The 12,024-nt window shown below is 34.1% G+C and overlaps 1 protein-coding gene across 2 annotated transcripts in view; it reads left to right on the top strand.

Moving 5' to 3' along the window:
- The window catches only part of RAB5A (RAB5A, member RAS oncogene family), a 29,266-nt gene extending 17,261 nt beyond the window's left edge, over positions 1 to 12,005 (top strand). For both annotated transcript variants that reach the window (XM_014842150.3, XM_044753992.2), the window contains exons 3-6: positions 5,186 to 5,337; positions 5,629 to 5,751; positions 7,257 to 7,350; positions 10,568 to 12,005. In XM_014842150.3, coding sequence (XP_014697636.1) covers positions 5,186 to 5,337; positions 5,629 to 5,751; positions 7,257 to 7,350; positions 10,568 to 10,683 — 485 coding nt within the window. In that variant the 3' untranslated portion in view covers positions 10,684 to 12,005. The remainder of the gene's footprint in view (positions 1 to 5,185; positions 5,338 to 5,628; positions 5,752 to 7,256; positions 7,351 to 10,567) is intronic.
- The last annotated feature ends 19 nt before the right edge of the window (positions 12,006 to 12,024 follow it).

The raw sequence follows: 12,024 nt of genomic DNA, 5'->3' as shown, positions 1-12,024 counted from the left end.
CTCATTCATTGAATTCTGGCTCTAAAAACTTGCTTCCCGTACACATCACTTCCAAACAATCTCTGACTTGGATTTTATGATCATAAGTGACCCTGATCTACTTCTGAGATCTTGAACAAGGCCCTTTCCTTCTCTAGCAACTATATCCTTTACCTTTCAGTTTTAATAGGGCCTCAAATCCACTACTTCTGGGAGTTTTATGTAAGGGAGAATACTCAGTCATGATCCTACTGTGGGGACACTACTGTTGTTTTAGTTTCTTCTGTCTTTTCTATTCACGTTTTTACATAGATGTACCTTTTCCCCACCCTGAATTTATATACTTTTTTTACTTTTTGGCAATTAAATAGGTCATTTTATAACCATTTTTAATTTAATTGTTAATTAATAACTTGCCAGGCCACCGGTACCTTTTCATTTATACATGTAGGTTGTTTCTAATTGTTAAATACAAAAATTCTTTGAGCATGAAGATTTGTTCTCCCCATTTTCTTGCCCCCGCCCCCCCTTCCATCTTTTGGAGATTCTCTGAGGTATTATGTTAACAGGTATCAGCATTTTCATGGCTTTGCCACGTTGGCAAAATTATTTCCAAAACAGTTATAAAATATCACCAGCAGTGAGTGAGTGTTTGCCACACTCTCTTTTTTATTTTTTCATTTTGCTAAGTTAGAAGGTAAAACGAATATTTTTGCTCTGAGGATGATTTTGTTGATTCCTTGTGATGTTGGCTTTTTTTTAATGTTATATTCCTTTTGTGAATTTTCTTTACACATTTATCCTTGATGCTTTTGTAGTTTTCTTAAGATTTATATGAACTTTCTACATGCTGAAAATTAATCTCTGAACATCCACTGTAGAAATTTTCTTAAATGTGTTCACCCCTGTGTTTTGAGTATATGGTACACGTTTTGCAGACTTAAAGTCTCAAATTTTTGTGTAATCAAACCTAGTTGTCTTATGTAGGGTTTTTGGTCAGTTCTAATAAAGTAATTCTTTCCTATCCAATTTTATAAATAAGTTGAGGGTTGGGGTGGTATTGCTTCCTTGGTTTTTCTCTTTTTCACCCTTCTGTTTAATTCATGTAGAATCATTTTAGTTGATAGTTTAACCTTTTTTTTTTCTCAGTTGTTAACCTTTGGTTAATGCTGTTGACTTGGATATTCTTGCCCTTGCCTTGTGTATTGCAGTGTCTTCTCCTTGCTTGTTATTATTAAGGTCTTAAACATTGTAGGCCTTCGGATGTGCAGATTTAACATTTACAGTTTCAGCTCTTCTCAGCTGACCCCAAGGTCTGTGATTCAGTAATTTGCAGTCTTGCTGAGACTGAAATGTTACTTGCTTGCTGCCAGGCTTGCAAATAGGAATTGATCATGTAGCTCAAAGAGGGACCCTATTAGACAGGCCAGCACCCGCATCTCAACGCAGCTTTGTTTTTCTCTACTTGTCGTCGCGTACACAGTAACTCTCGAAGTGATAAAAGCTGTTTCTTTGTGAAATATGGGCCCGAAAAGAAAACCAACTGCTAGTGCTGGTGATGGAAGTGAAGAGAAAATGAAGAGGTCTAAGAAAGTGATGGTTCTTAGCCAGAAAATAGACGTTTTGGATAAATTAAAGTGGTTTTGCAGATTCAGGTAAGTTTGTGGTTGGTTAATGTTGTATTGATGTGGTAGTTTATATTTTGAGTGCCACAATTTATTTTTATAACTTTATTAATAACTAATAATGTATTTTTAGAAGCACTAAGGATTTGAAGGTGTCAGCTATACTTCACTGAATTTTATGGGGGAAGTTAAAAGCTGTCGTAGTATTTGAGAACTTGAGAACTTTGGGGAATCACGAAGGTCTTTTGGTATATAATGTTTATAACAATAGTTATCCTATTCCCATAATGTTTCTTTCCTTGTGGCATTACAACACTTTTAATTGTTTTAGTGTGTTATTGATGTAGCCTTAAATTCGTTCCCCTGGTCTCTAATATTGGTCTTTTTCTCCTCTTCCAAAATTATGCTCTGTTTATCATACCAGATGAGCAACAGTACAATGTTATCAAGTTAAAAAAATCTTGATGGTATTTTGTTTGAGATTTTGTTAGTTATATAATAACTTGAGTAGAGGCCTTTTGAGATACCTATTTTTTTCCATTTGGGAACTGTCTGTCTTTTCAAATATTGTCTAAAGTAGTCCAATACACTTATCTTTTATGAATTTCTTTGAGCAAACATTTTGAACATTTTTATGAACTTGGGTTTATATTAGATGTTGGGTGTGGAGAAGAATAGATAATAGTAATCTTTCGAGGAACTCCCACTCTAGGAGAATAAAAAGATAATATAAGCCAGTGATTGTACAGTGTGAAACATGTTATTGCACAGGAAACTCCGGGAGCAGAGAAGTAGGAGCTACTAAATAGAGTATGATGGAGGATGGTTTCTAAGAGGTTGAGGAGTGAATTGATTGTTCTTGTTTTTTGTTGATATGATTGGAATCCATTCTCCCCCATCATAAGGCTGAAAACCTGGTTATTGCCAGTGTATTGTAAGGCTGTTGACTTTGATCTGTTCCAACCAATTTAAAGAACTCATTATTATCTGCTTTATTTTAGCTGATGCCTTTGGATTTTCATGTCAGTCTTTGTTTCCAAATAGGGCTTTTTCCAATATTTTATTACTTTTATTTTAAGGATATCTGAAATGATACTAAATTATGGTGATAGTGGATGTTCTTATTTGGTTTCTAGATTTAGAGAGACTGCCTAAGAGCTTTGCTATTAATAAGCAAAATGCTGATTTTAGACTTAAGGATGGAACGGACACTTGATAAATTTTAAGGAGTAATCCTATGTGTATATTAGGAATGGATATTGACTCAAATGCCCTTTTGTAATTTATTTAAATAATACTTGATTTTTCTTTTTTAGCCTACTGGTGTAATAGCTTTGTATTTCTGAGAGAATCTCTACTTGACATGGGCTGTTGTTTTTTTAATATATTTGTTGGGATTTCTTTACCTGTATTTATCATTTTTGTACATGCATTTATTAAAAAGATTGATGGCCTTTTGCGGTATCTTGAACTGGTTTGAGAATTAGATTGTATTTATTTTAAGGCAGCATAACTAATAGTTACTTCCCTGAGCCTAGATGATCTGTGGAAGTGTAAATGATTGGTTTTACTAGCGGTGTACTTTGTGACCGTAGAAGAGATAAAGCAAACACTAAATGCAAATTATAATACACATTTTTTCAAGTTGCATCAAAATATACTTGAGAAGACAGGCTTATGTTTTGTGATCCATTCCTTTACTGTTTTCCCTTTTATTGAAAAAGGAGTACTGTCTTAGAGGCTTAATTTTATTTGTTTAAAAATATTTTTTGATTCTACAGGAGAACTTTTCATGGAAAGAGGGAAAAAGTGACATAATGCTTTCTTGGTATTCTTTACCATAAATATAGGATTTTAGAAAATGGGTATTTCTGCTAATGATGTATAGTAAAAGAAGTGACTAGCCCCTTGTGAGAATTCAGAGAATTCACAGAACTATTAATTAGAATTTAGCTCAAAAGAAAAACATTTCCACTTGTGATTTTTGCAAAATTGAGATTATAGTTGCTAATATTAAAGCCAGCAACCAGTTGGCCTAATAACAATGGCATGAAAAATATTATATCTAATATAGAAGAGATATAATATTTAATTAGACTTGGCTTATTCTGCACATGTCATGTTAACTAGTGAATCTCTTATGAAATATTGACGTCACTAGATAAACTGCTATTTACAGAAATAGATCCTAATTCTTTTGCATCATAGGACAGAGTTCTGGAAAATTTTATAACTTAATTCTGTGCCAATTTGGGAGAAGGAGTTGCATACCACAGCCTGAGCTGAAAGGAAAAGGGAAGAGCATACCAATTAATGATGAGTGATAGAGCCGTAGGGGTTTAACTACCAAAGCCAATGAACAAAAGAAACTGTGAGGTCTGGTTACTGTTGGCCAGCATTCTGCTAGAAATGGCTGTGTTGTAGGTCTTGTTCATAAGTATTTTTAGTGCAGCTAGCTACGATTAGAAACTTACTCTATTAGTTGATTTTTTTGCCCCCCTGTACATAGTTGTATATTCTTCGTTGTGGGTCCTTCTAGTTGTGGCAGGTGGGATGCTGCCTCAGCGTGGTTTGATGAGCAGTGCCACGTCCACACCCAGGATTCAAACCAACGAAACACTGGGCTGCCTGCAGCGGAGTGGGCAAACTTAACCACTCAGCCACGGGGCCAGCCCCATCTATTAGTTGATATTTTGAAGTTCAATTCACTTGATTATAACCTACTTTTTATGAACCAATTTCTTGTTTTTCATTTTTCTTAAGTATACATTGTGGTGTCTTTCCCGATGTTTATTCCTGGAGAAGAATTAGATTTATAATAGAGATTTTACTTTTTACCGCTCTCATGAAGCAATTCAGAAAATGTGATAGAGTAATTCTTTGCAAGATTTGACAACCTCTTAATTTTAAAAGCAAAAATATTGTGAAATGATATTTTCTTATTGTTAAAGTTAAAATCTGAGAAAAGAACAGATGAAAAAGTACAAATCCAGAAAATTTTTATGGCAGGGAATGAAAGAGCTAGGAGTTAATGTTGAACCTATGTTTGACAAATTAAGTCTAGGTTGAGAGAATGATTACAGAAATTAAAGTGTCATAATGTTTTGAAGGAATAATATCATAACAGAAATATTAATTTAGTGGTAATGGACTAAATCCGCAGAGTACGCCAATAAAAACCAAGAAAATGGAGCAGAAATCATGGTGTTGGCAGTGTAGATGGCAGTTATAGATATGCTGATTCTCCCGCTATTTTTCCAGAATATCTGTATAATTCTTAAATTGGTTTACAATTTTAAATTTTTAAATTACACTTTGTAAAACAATTTAAGAAATAGTAAATATTTAATATTACATCAAGCTTTAAGAAAGTAGAAGAAACTTGCAATCTGTGATTTAAATATGAAGATCTTATAGGTAAGCCGTATATATATTATCTAGCTTTGAAGCACAGATCTTTTAGTATTTAAAGCCACTGTTAACTACGGGTGTGCAATATATCAGGTTTCCAGGTGTTTTCTATATTATGAAAATTTTAGGGGGAAAATGATAAACTTATTGCAGACATCTTCTTCTTGCAGCTGCTTTTCTAACCCAAACTGTGTGTCTTGATGACACAACAGTAAAGTTTGAAATATGGGATACAGCTGGTCAAGAACGATACCATAGCCTAGCACCAATGTACTACAGAGGAGCACAAGCTGCCATAGTTGTTTATGATATCACAAATGAGGTAAGTAGAAATGCATTCTACAGTGAAACTAGTTTGAATATCCATTTTTGGTATTCAGAATTTCAATTAGAGAAAAGATTTTTTAAAATCTTTTTGATAGTCAAGCATGACATTTCTGCCAAAGCTTTTATGAGTTACAAAAGCTGATTTGAAAGTGTCTCAAATAATACAATAGTCCTAAGAATTTCTTTCCAAGAGTCACATTGGATAGTCTTTAAAGGCTTGTCTCACAAAGATGCTCCCTAACCATTTTTTCAGCCTGTGCCAAATAGTCATTTCTTTGTTTCCCAGGAGTCCTTTGCCAGAGCCAAAAACTGGGTTAAAGAACTTCAGAGGCAAGCCAGTCCTAACATTGTAATAGCTTTATCAGGAAACAAGGCTGACCTTGCAAATAAAAGAGCTGTCGATTTCCAGGTATGTTGAATTTAACTTTCACTTGAAGGCACATATTTATTGTAAATTGTTTTTCTGTATCCACACTTGAATTACAGTTATAATTTTAAAACCATGCAAAAATAGAAAATACAAATTTTTTTAACAAATGTTATGTACTGTATGCAGTGAAATGCTTCTCATTATAAACCTGAATTTTTAAACATCTTTACATAATTGTAATGTATAAATTGATTCAAAGATTTTGTTGACCTGAAACAGTTACAAAAGAAGTTATTGTTCACAAACAACGCAGAAATAATAGAAAGCAAAAGTGATTGCCTCCTACCCTAATCCCCCCCACACACATACATTAGTATTCTTCCTAACCGTTTCCTGTTTATCTACCAATATATATATCAACATATACACATACCCATATGTACATATACATTTAGACTCATGTGTTTGTTCTTAAAGGGCCTTCAAAAATAAAAGACTCAGAAAAGCTAGCTAACAAAGAATGTTCCCTGCTGCAAAATAGAGCAAGTGCAATCATTTAAAACAAAGGAAATGTCTCTAGTTAGACATTTATAAACTTCTCCTGTTCTCTTGCTCTTCAGCTTCTCTACCAGAGAAGTTTGTTTGTGGCTGTTATATAAATAATTTCAGTGATAGGATAATTTTCTTTCTGGATAATCGCTCTAGATGTAGAGTCCATGTACTGAGAGAAAGAGAACTGATATTTCTTGCACCATTAGGTAGTAAGCTGAGCATGTTGCACATGCGGTTTTATTTAATTCTAGTGACAGCCATGTGAGGTATAGTATCTATTACTCTTTCTAAAGTAGTTACCTCCCCAGCATAGAATGGTAGATAGAGCACTTAAATTATAGTCAAAAGTAGCCCCGTCACATACAGTTCAAAGGAATCTCATTTTCTTCTTTTGTCAAATGGGAAAGATAATTGGTTGCTCTTCACAACAGCTGTGAGGATTAAAGGCATAATACGTGTAAACTGTAAAGCATGAGAAAAATGTAGAGTAGTAATATAATTTTCAAAGGAATGATTCATGATATATTCAAAATCAACATGTTGCTCGTAGAAGTCATTCAGAATTGAATATAAAGGTACCATTTAGTGGTTGAAGCCAGTGTTGGATATTTGATTTCCATTTGTCTTCATTGCAGATAATGAACATAAGTAAAATTTGCCATAGAGATCAAAGAGGGTTTTATGTTTAGAATAGGATAATTCACCACCCCCCTAACCCCCGACCTCCTCATTTGAAAGCAGATTTAATGTGAGACCAGATTAATCAGGATGGGATAGTTCAAGAAGGTAAAGGAAAAAGAAAATTATAAAGATATCCTACATAGTGCACTTCCCTTTTACTTTTGACTAGAAATAATTGCTTATTACACATTTATTGGGTATAAGTAATCAAATTGGAGTAGTAATAAAGGAGCCTCTTTTTTTTCTAACAAACATAAGGCAGGTATAGGATGTGCAAAAGATATGTATTATTTTTTTTCTTCTATTAACAGGAAGCACAGTCCTATGCAGATGACAACAGTTTATTATTCATGGAGACATCAGCTAAAACATCAATGAATGTGAATGAAATATTCATGGCAATAGGTAAGATTAACGTTTTTTTCCCAAACAATAAATATAGGCAAAACAAGTTATACTGGGACATACTTGGTTTTCTTTTACGTACTGTCTTCCTTTAAAAAGCTCTTGGGTTTTCTCCCTTTTTTAATGATTATATTACTATTCTAGATGCCTTCTACCAAACATTACTTTGTTAGGAATACTATTAAATTTGAGAGATTATTACCTATTAGTTTGTAACACTTTCAGTTTAGTTAAGTTTCTTCTAGGTGAGTTGAAAGCCTGAACTTTGAGGTGATAGTTTAGGCAGATAGATTTTCTAAAGATTTCACTTAGAAATTTGGATAAATGTGTTTTCCTATTAGATTATACTTTTTATATAAAAGGATGATAAACTCAGAGCAGTATTTTTGAATGCAGCATGTAGGCATAATGAGATTTTTTTCTCTTCACTGATGAGTAGCTGTCTTCATCTCTTCTTTGCCATGAACAGAACACTGTTTTTGTTTCTCAAGTTTTAAATCATTTATTATTGACAAATATAACATAAAGTACATGATACATAAGTATACAGATTCACAAATTATTTTACTGCAATTATTGTAATGGGAAAAGTTTCAAAGCATTGAGGCACAGAGAGAAGGAGGGAAAGCAGAGCGACCTCCATGCTTTAGATGACCTCAGTGGTCATTTGACAGTGCACAGTGCTCTTGACCTTTCCTTTAAGGTGCTTTTAACTGATGATCATTGCTCTTCCACAGTTGTTGATTGTAGATAATATAGATGTAGTAGTAATAAGGAAGCTTCCTTTTTTCTATGACAAAAATAAAAGTATTTCTATTGACTAACCTCTTTCCAATAGTTTTAAGATGCAGATTCTATGGGAAGGTCGTCTTTGGTGGCTCTCACAGTTTACTGCCTCCACACTCTTGTTCATGTGCCAAGCACTCTTCTCGTCCTATAACATCTTTTATTATACAGCAGTGATTAACAACTAGGGTCTCCACCTTTCTATCCCCAAATAAGAAATACTCTTTTATATTGAAGTCATACAAAGTAACCAATTAACAACTGATTCAGAGGCTAAAGAAAACCCAGTTAAACCTGCAGATACTGTTAGAATGTCTTTCATTAGGTGAGAGAGATAATGGTGGCTCATTTAGGAAAAAACTTGCCTGTTTGTGTGAAATATTTTCCTGAGAACCTCAAGCTTGCAATTTATTAGGGAAATACTAGCACAATTGTGAAGGATTATGCAACAATATGTTCTTTTTATAAATGGGACAGATTAAACCAAGAACCACATGTGAAAAATTAATAACAGGAAACAGGAGATAATAAGTCCCTCAAATCAGAATGAACTTTAAACCTTTCCGATGGTATGAAGAGTCCCCATATGAGCTTCATTTCATTTGTACGTTTTATTCAGATGTGCTAATAAAGTCATTTTTCCAGTCAGACAGTAGCCTACGTATTAGAGCTTTTGTCTGAAATTAGAATGTCTTTCCTTGAAAGAAATCGCAAGTGTAAATTGAATTGTGGCCTTTCTATTTATTTTACCAGATTAGTAACTTAAATAAATCACCCAGTGCACTCTTATTTTCACTATTGATGACTTTCCAAAGGGAGTAGTGAGAGCATAATAAATTTATTTATCTGCTTTTAATTTGATAAGATCTTGAGTGGCTTCTTTTATTGCACATCTTCATTAACTTGATCCAGGATTTTTGGCTTCTCAGCAATTCTAATTAATTCAAGGACAAATTGATAAGCTGCAATTACCATATACCATATACAAAACATGGGTACCAGCTTCACTTGGATAACATTCAATAAGATATAAAACAGGAGACCTCTTCTTTTGACCCCTAACATATGTTTTAGTTTATCCCCACACAGTAAAAATTAACCAATAGAAGCGAAAAGTTCCTAATTTCAGGTTATTTCCTTCAACCTCCTAATTTCACTCAGATCTAATTAACAGAAAACCAACCCTTTGAGAAGTGTGCTAAAGGGAGAAATGATCACTCAGTCCAAAACCTTATTGTAAATTATAATAAAGCTTATAATACTAGCCTACTCTTTGTCCCTACAGGGCTTTGTTTGTAAATACATTTGACTGGAAATTTACCATTGTATTACCATTTATACTACCATTCCTAGAGCCATTCCTAGAGCAATGACCCAAGGTGAAGGCTTTTCTTCCCAAACTTCAATGCTCCTGTCAGCCCAGCATCTAGGATTCTAAAGATGATTAACGCTGATGTGGAATAATAGAATAGATAAAAGATAAAAGATCCAAAACTCAGCTAGGCCTTTAGATTTTGAAGTAGAGCATGTTCATCTTTTATGTAGCCAAGGCACTAAGGTAAAGCTAGAGTCTTACCATAGACTGGATGGATGATAGAAACCAGTGTGTCTAGCCATCCTTAAAATCAGCACTTTTAGAGATGTTTAATGAATCCACCACATCAAGGATTTTAGGGATCCAAGCAGACTACATCTAGCAGGTAAATTTTTTACTTGGGGGAGTCACGCTCCAGAGAACAACTATTAGCTGTATAGAGCTTAGTGCTTAGCAAAGTTAAAGTCATAGCTGATGGTTGAGGAGCTTTGTCTGCATGTGGCAAGTCATGCTCATCTGACTCAAAATTGGGAAATAGATTTTTGAGAGAGAACATTCAGGATTAAGTCTCCTTATATTAGGCAGAGCTACTGGTGAATCAGATTAGAGATCTTAATTAGCCATTTGAGAGAAAAATGGTAGATGTTGGAAGGGTGAAGTCTGTGTAAACTAGGAATTAAATAGAAGCTGCGGTCCATCATAATTTAGGGTAATAATTAGGTTGCACCCTGCAGGACAAGTTGCTGGGGTGATGGTGGTGGTATTTGTTTACATCCCGACTTGTTCCAAAAAGTGTTGTGACTGTCCAAAGAACATTGATATGAACCGAACTTCTTAACCAGAGTGTCTGGCCATCATCTTTATTAACTTCGATTTTCTTTGAATAATAGAAGTATTAATAATTATGAAATAAAGTACTACTCTGGTTATTAAGTTAATGTGTCTAAAGAATTAAATCTAACTCGAGTGAAGTTAAGTTTTAATTACGTGTCTGCACTTGGTCCCCATTTTACCATTCCTTCAATTCAACTGGAAAGAAAGATTATAAGTAAGCAGATGAAAGTTATTCTAATATGAATATTCTAATTGTGTTTATTTTGATAATGTATCTCTCAGCTAAAAAGTTGCCAAAGAATGAACCACAGAATCCCGGAGCAAATTCTGCCAGAGGAAGAGGAGTAGACCTTACTGAACCCACACAGCCAACCAGGAGTCAGTGTTGTAGTAACTAAACCTCCAGTTTGAACTAGCTGGAATATTCTTCTGCTTCCTAAATGTTAATAACAGTGGAATTGGAGCATTTAACCAGCCCAGTATGACTTCCAAAAGGAAGAGACTTATGATAGAGTCAAGTTTCTAATACAGAATTATTTTAAGTGTTTTGAACTTAATTTTTAATAACATGCATGTGACCCTCTGAATAATGTTTCAGCAGTAGAAGGGGAAAAGGAGAGCTGTGTGTACGCTGGTTTTTCCTTGGAAGGTTAGGGGGAATCATTTCTCATCACCAGGGATGTCGACAAATGACTATTTGAACCCACAGTTAACCAGCCAATAATATGAGAAAGATTTGGAACTTACTCGTTTGGGCTTTTCAAAGATTCTTTTTTTAGAAGGGAATTCTAAAGATACTTGTGCTTAGCTATAGTATTCAGGCAACTGGTAATTTCTCTTAGTATCCATATTTAAAGTGTACATTCCATATTTTAACAAATGAGCCACAGGAAAACAGTCCCACATATTCAGGGGGAAGAAATGAATAATAGTGGCATCTAAATTATAGCCAGTCCTGTTATTTTTTAAATGGGGTAAAAAAAATCAGATGTAAACCCACCTTGTTTTAAGAATATGAAAACTGATAAATGCATCTTAATGGATAGTGTTCCCTTCAAACATGTGAGGTCTTCAACAAAACTGAAACGAACCAGGTGTCTGTGATTCCGTTTAATCACTGCTGGCCATTACATAGGTTTTGTTGTTTGGGGGCAGGGAGGGGGCTTTTGTTCCCTTTGGACGTAATATAGTCAATGCACTAACAATTATGTACATTCAAACTTGATTATTTTAAATTCGATCTTCGGCTGTACTGTAAATAGGGTACTGCATTGTAGTCTCCATATATGTTTATTACTTTTCTGTAATATTTAAGAGTTGCTTAAAGTATACAAAATGTACAGTTACTAAAAACAGCTAATTTTTTCCTTCTCTCCTCCTTTGAAAGGAAGGGGCTTCAGTTGTTCCTACCTGGCTAGAACCATAATAAACAATGTACCAGTAATTTGTAACTTAAGTATTGCAATATGTTAGTAACAATCTTGCAGCCTTGTTTTCCAAAGTTCATTTTATTCTGATCAGTATATTGCACTAATTGTTTTAGGTATTTTCATTATATGAAATCTACCATGTGTCAGAGATGATTTAATCTATTTAAGTGTTGAACTGCTAGCAGAACTTGTACATTTACAGTAATTCAGAATTAGTAAGGAAAACAGTTCACCAGTGTTTAGTTTTATATTGAGGTGCTCAGGTTGGAATAAAGTGGTATAAAAAGCCAGTACTGGTTTTTCTCTCTT

The sequence above is a fragment of the Equus asinus genome, chromosome 21 (genome assembly GCF_041296235.1).
Source record: "Equus asinus isolate D_3611 breed Donkey chromosome 21, EquAss-T2T_v2, whole genome shotgun sequence".
NCBI lineage: Eukaryota > Metazoa > Chordata > Mammalia > Perissodactyla > Equidae > Equus > Equus asinus.
The sequence above is the reverse complement of the archived record's forward strand: the minus strand, read 5'-3'. Positions and strand labels throughout refer to the sequence as shown.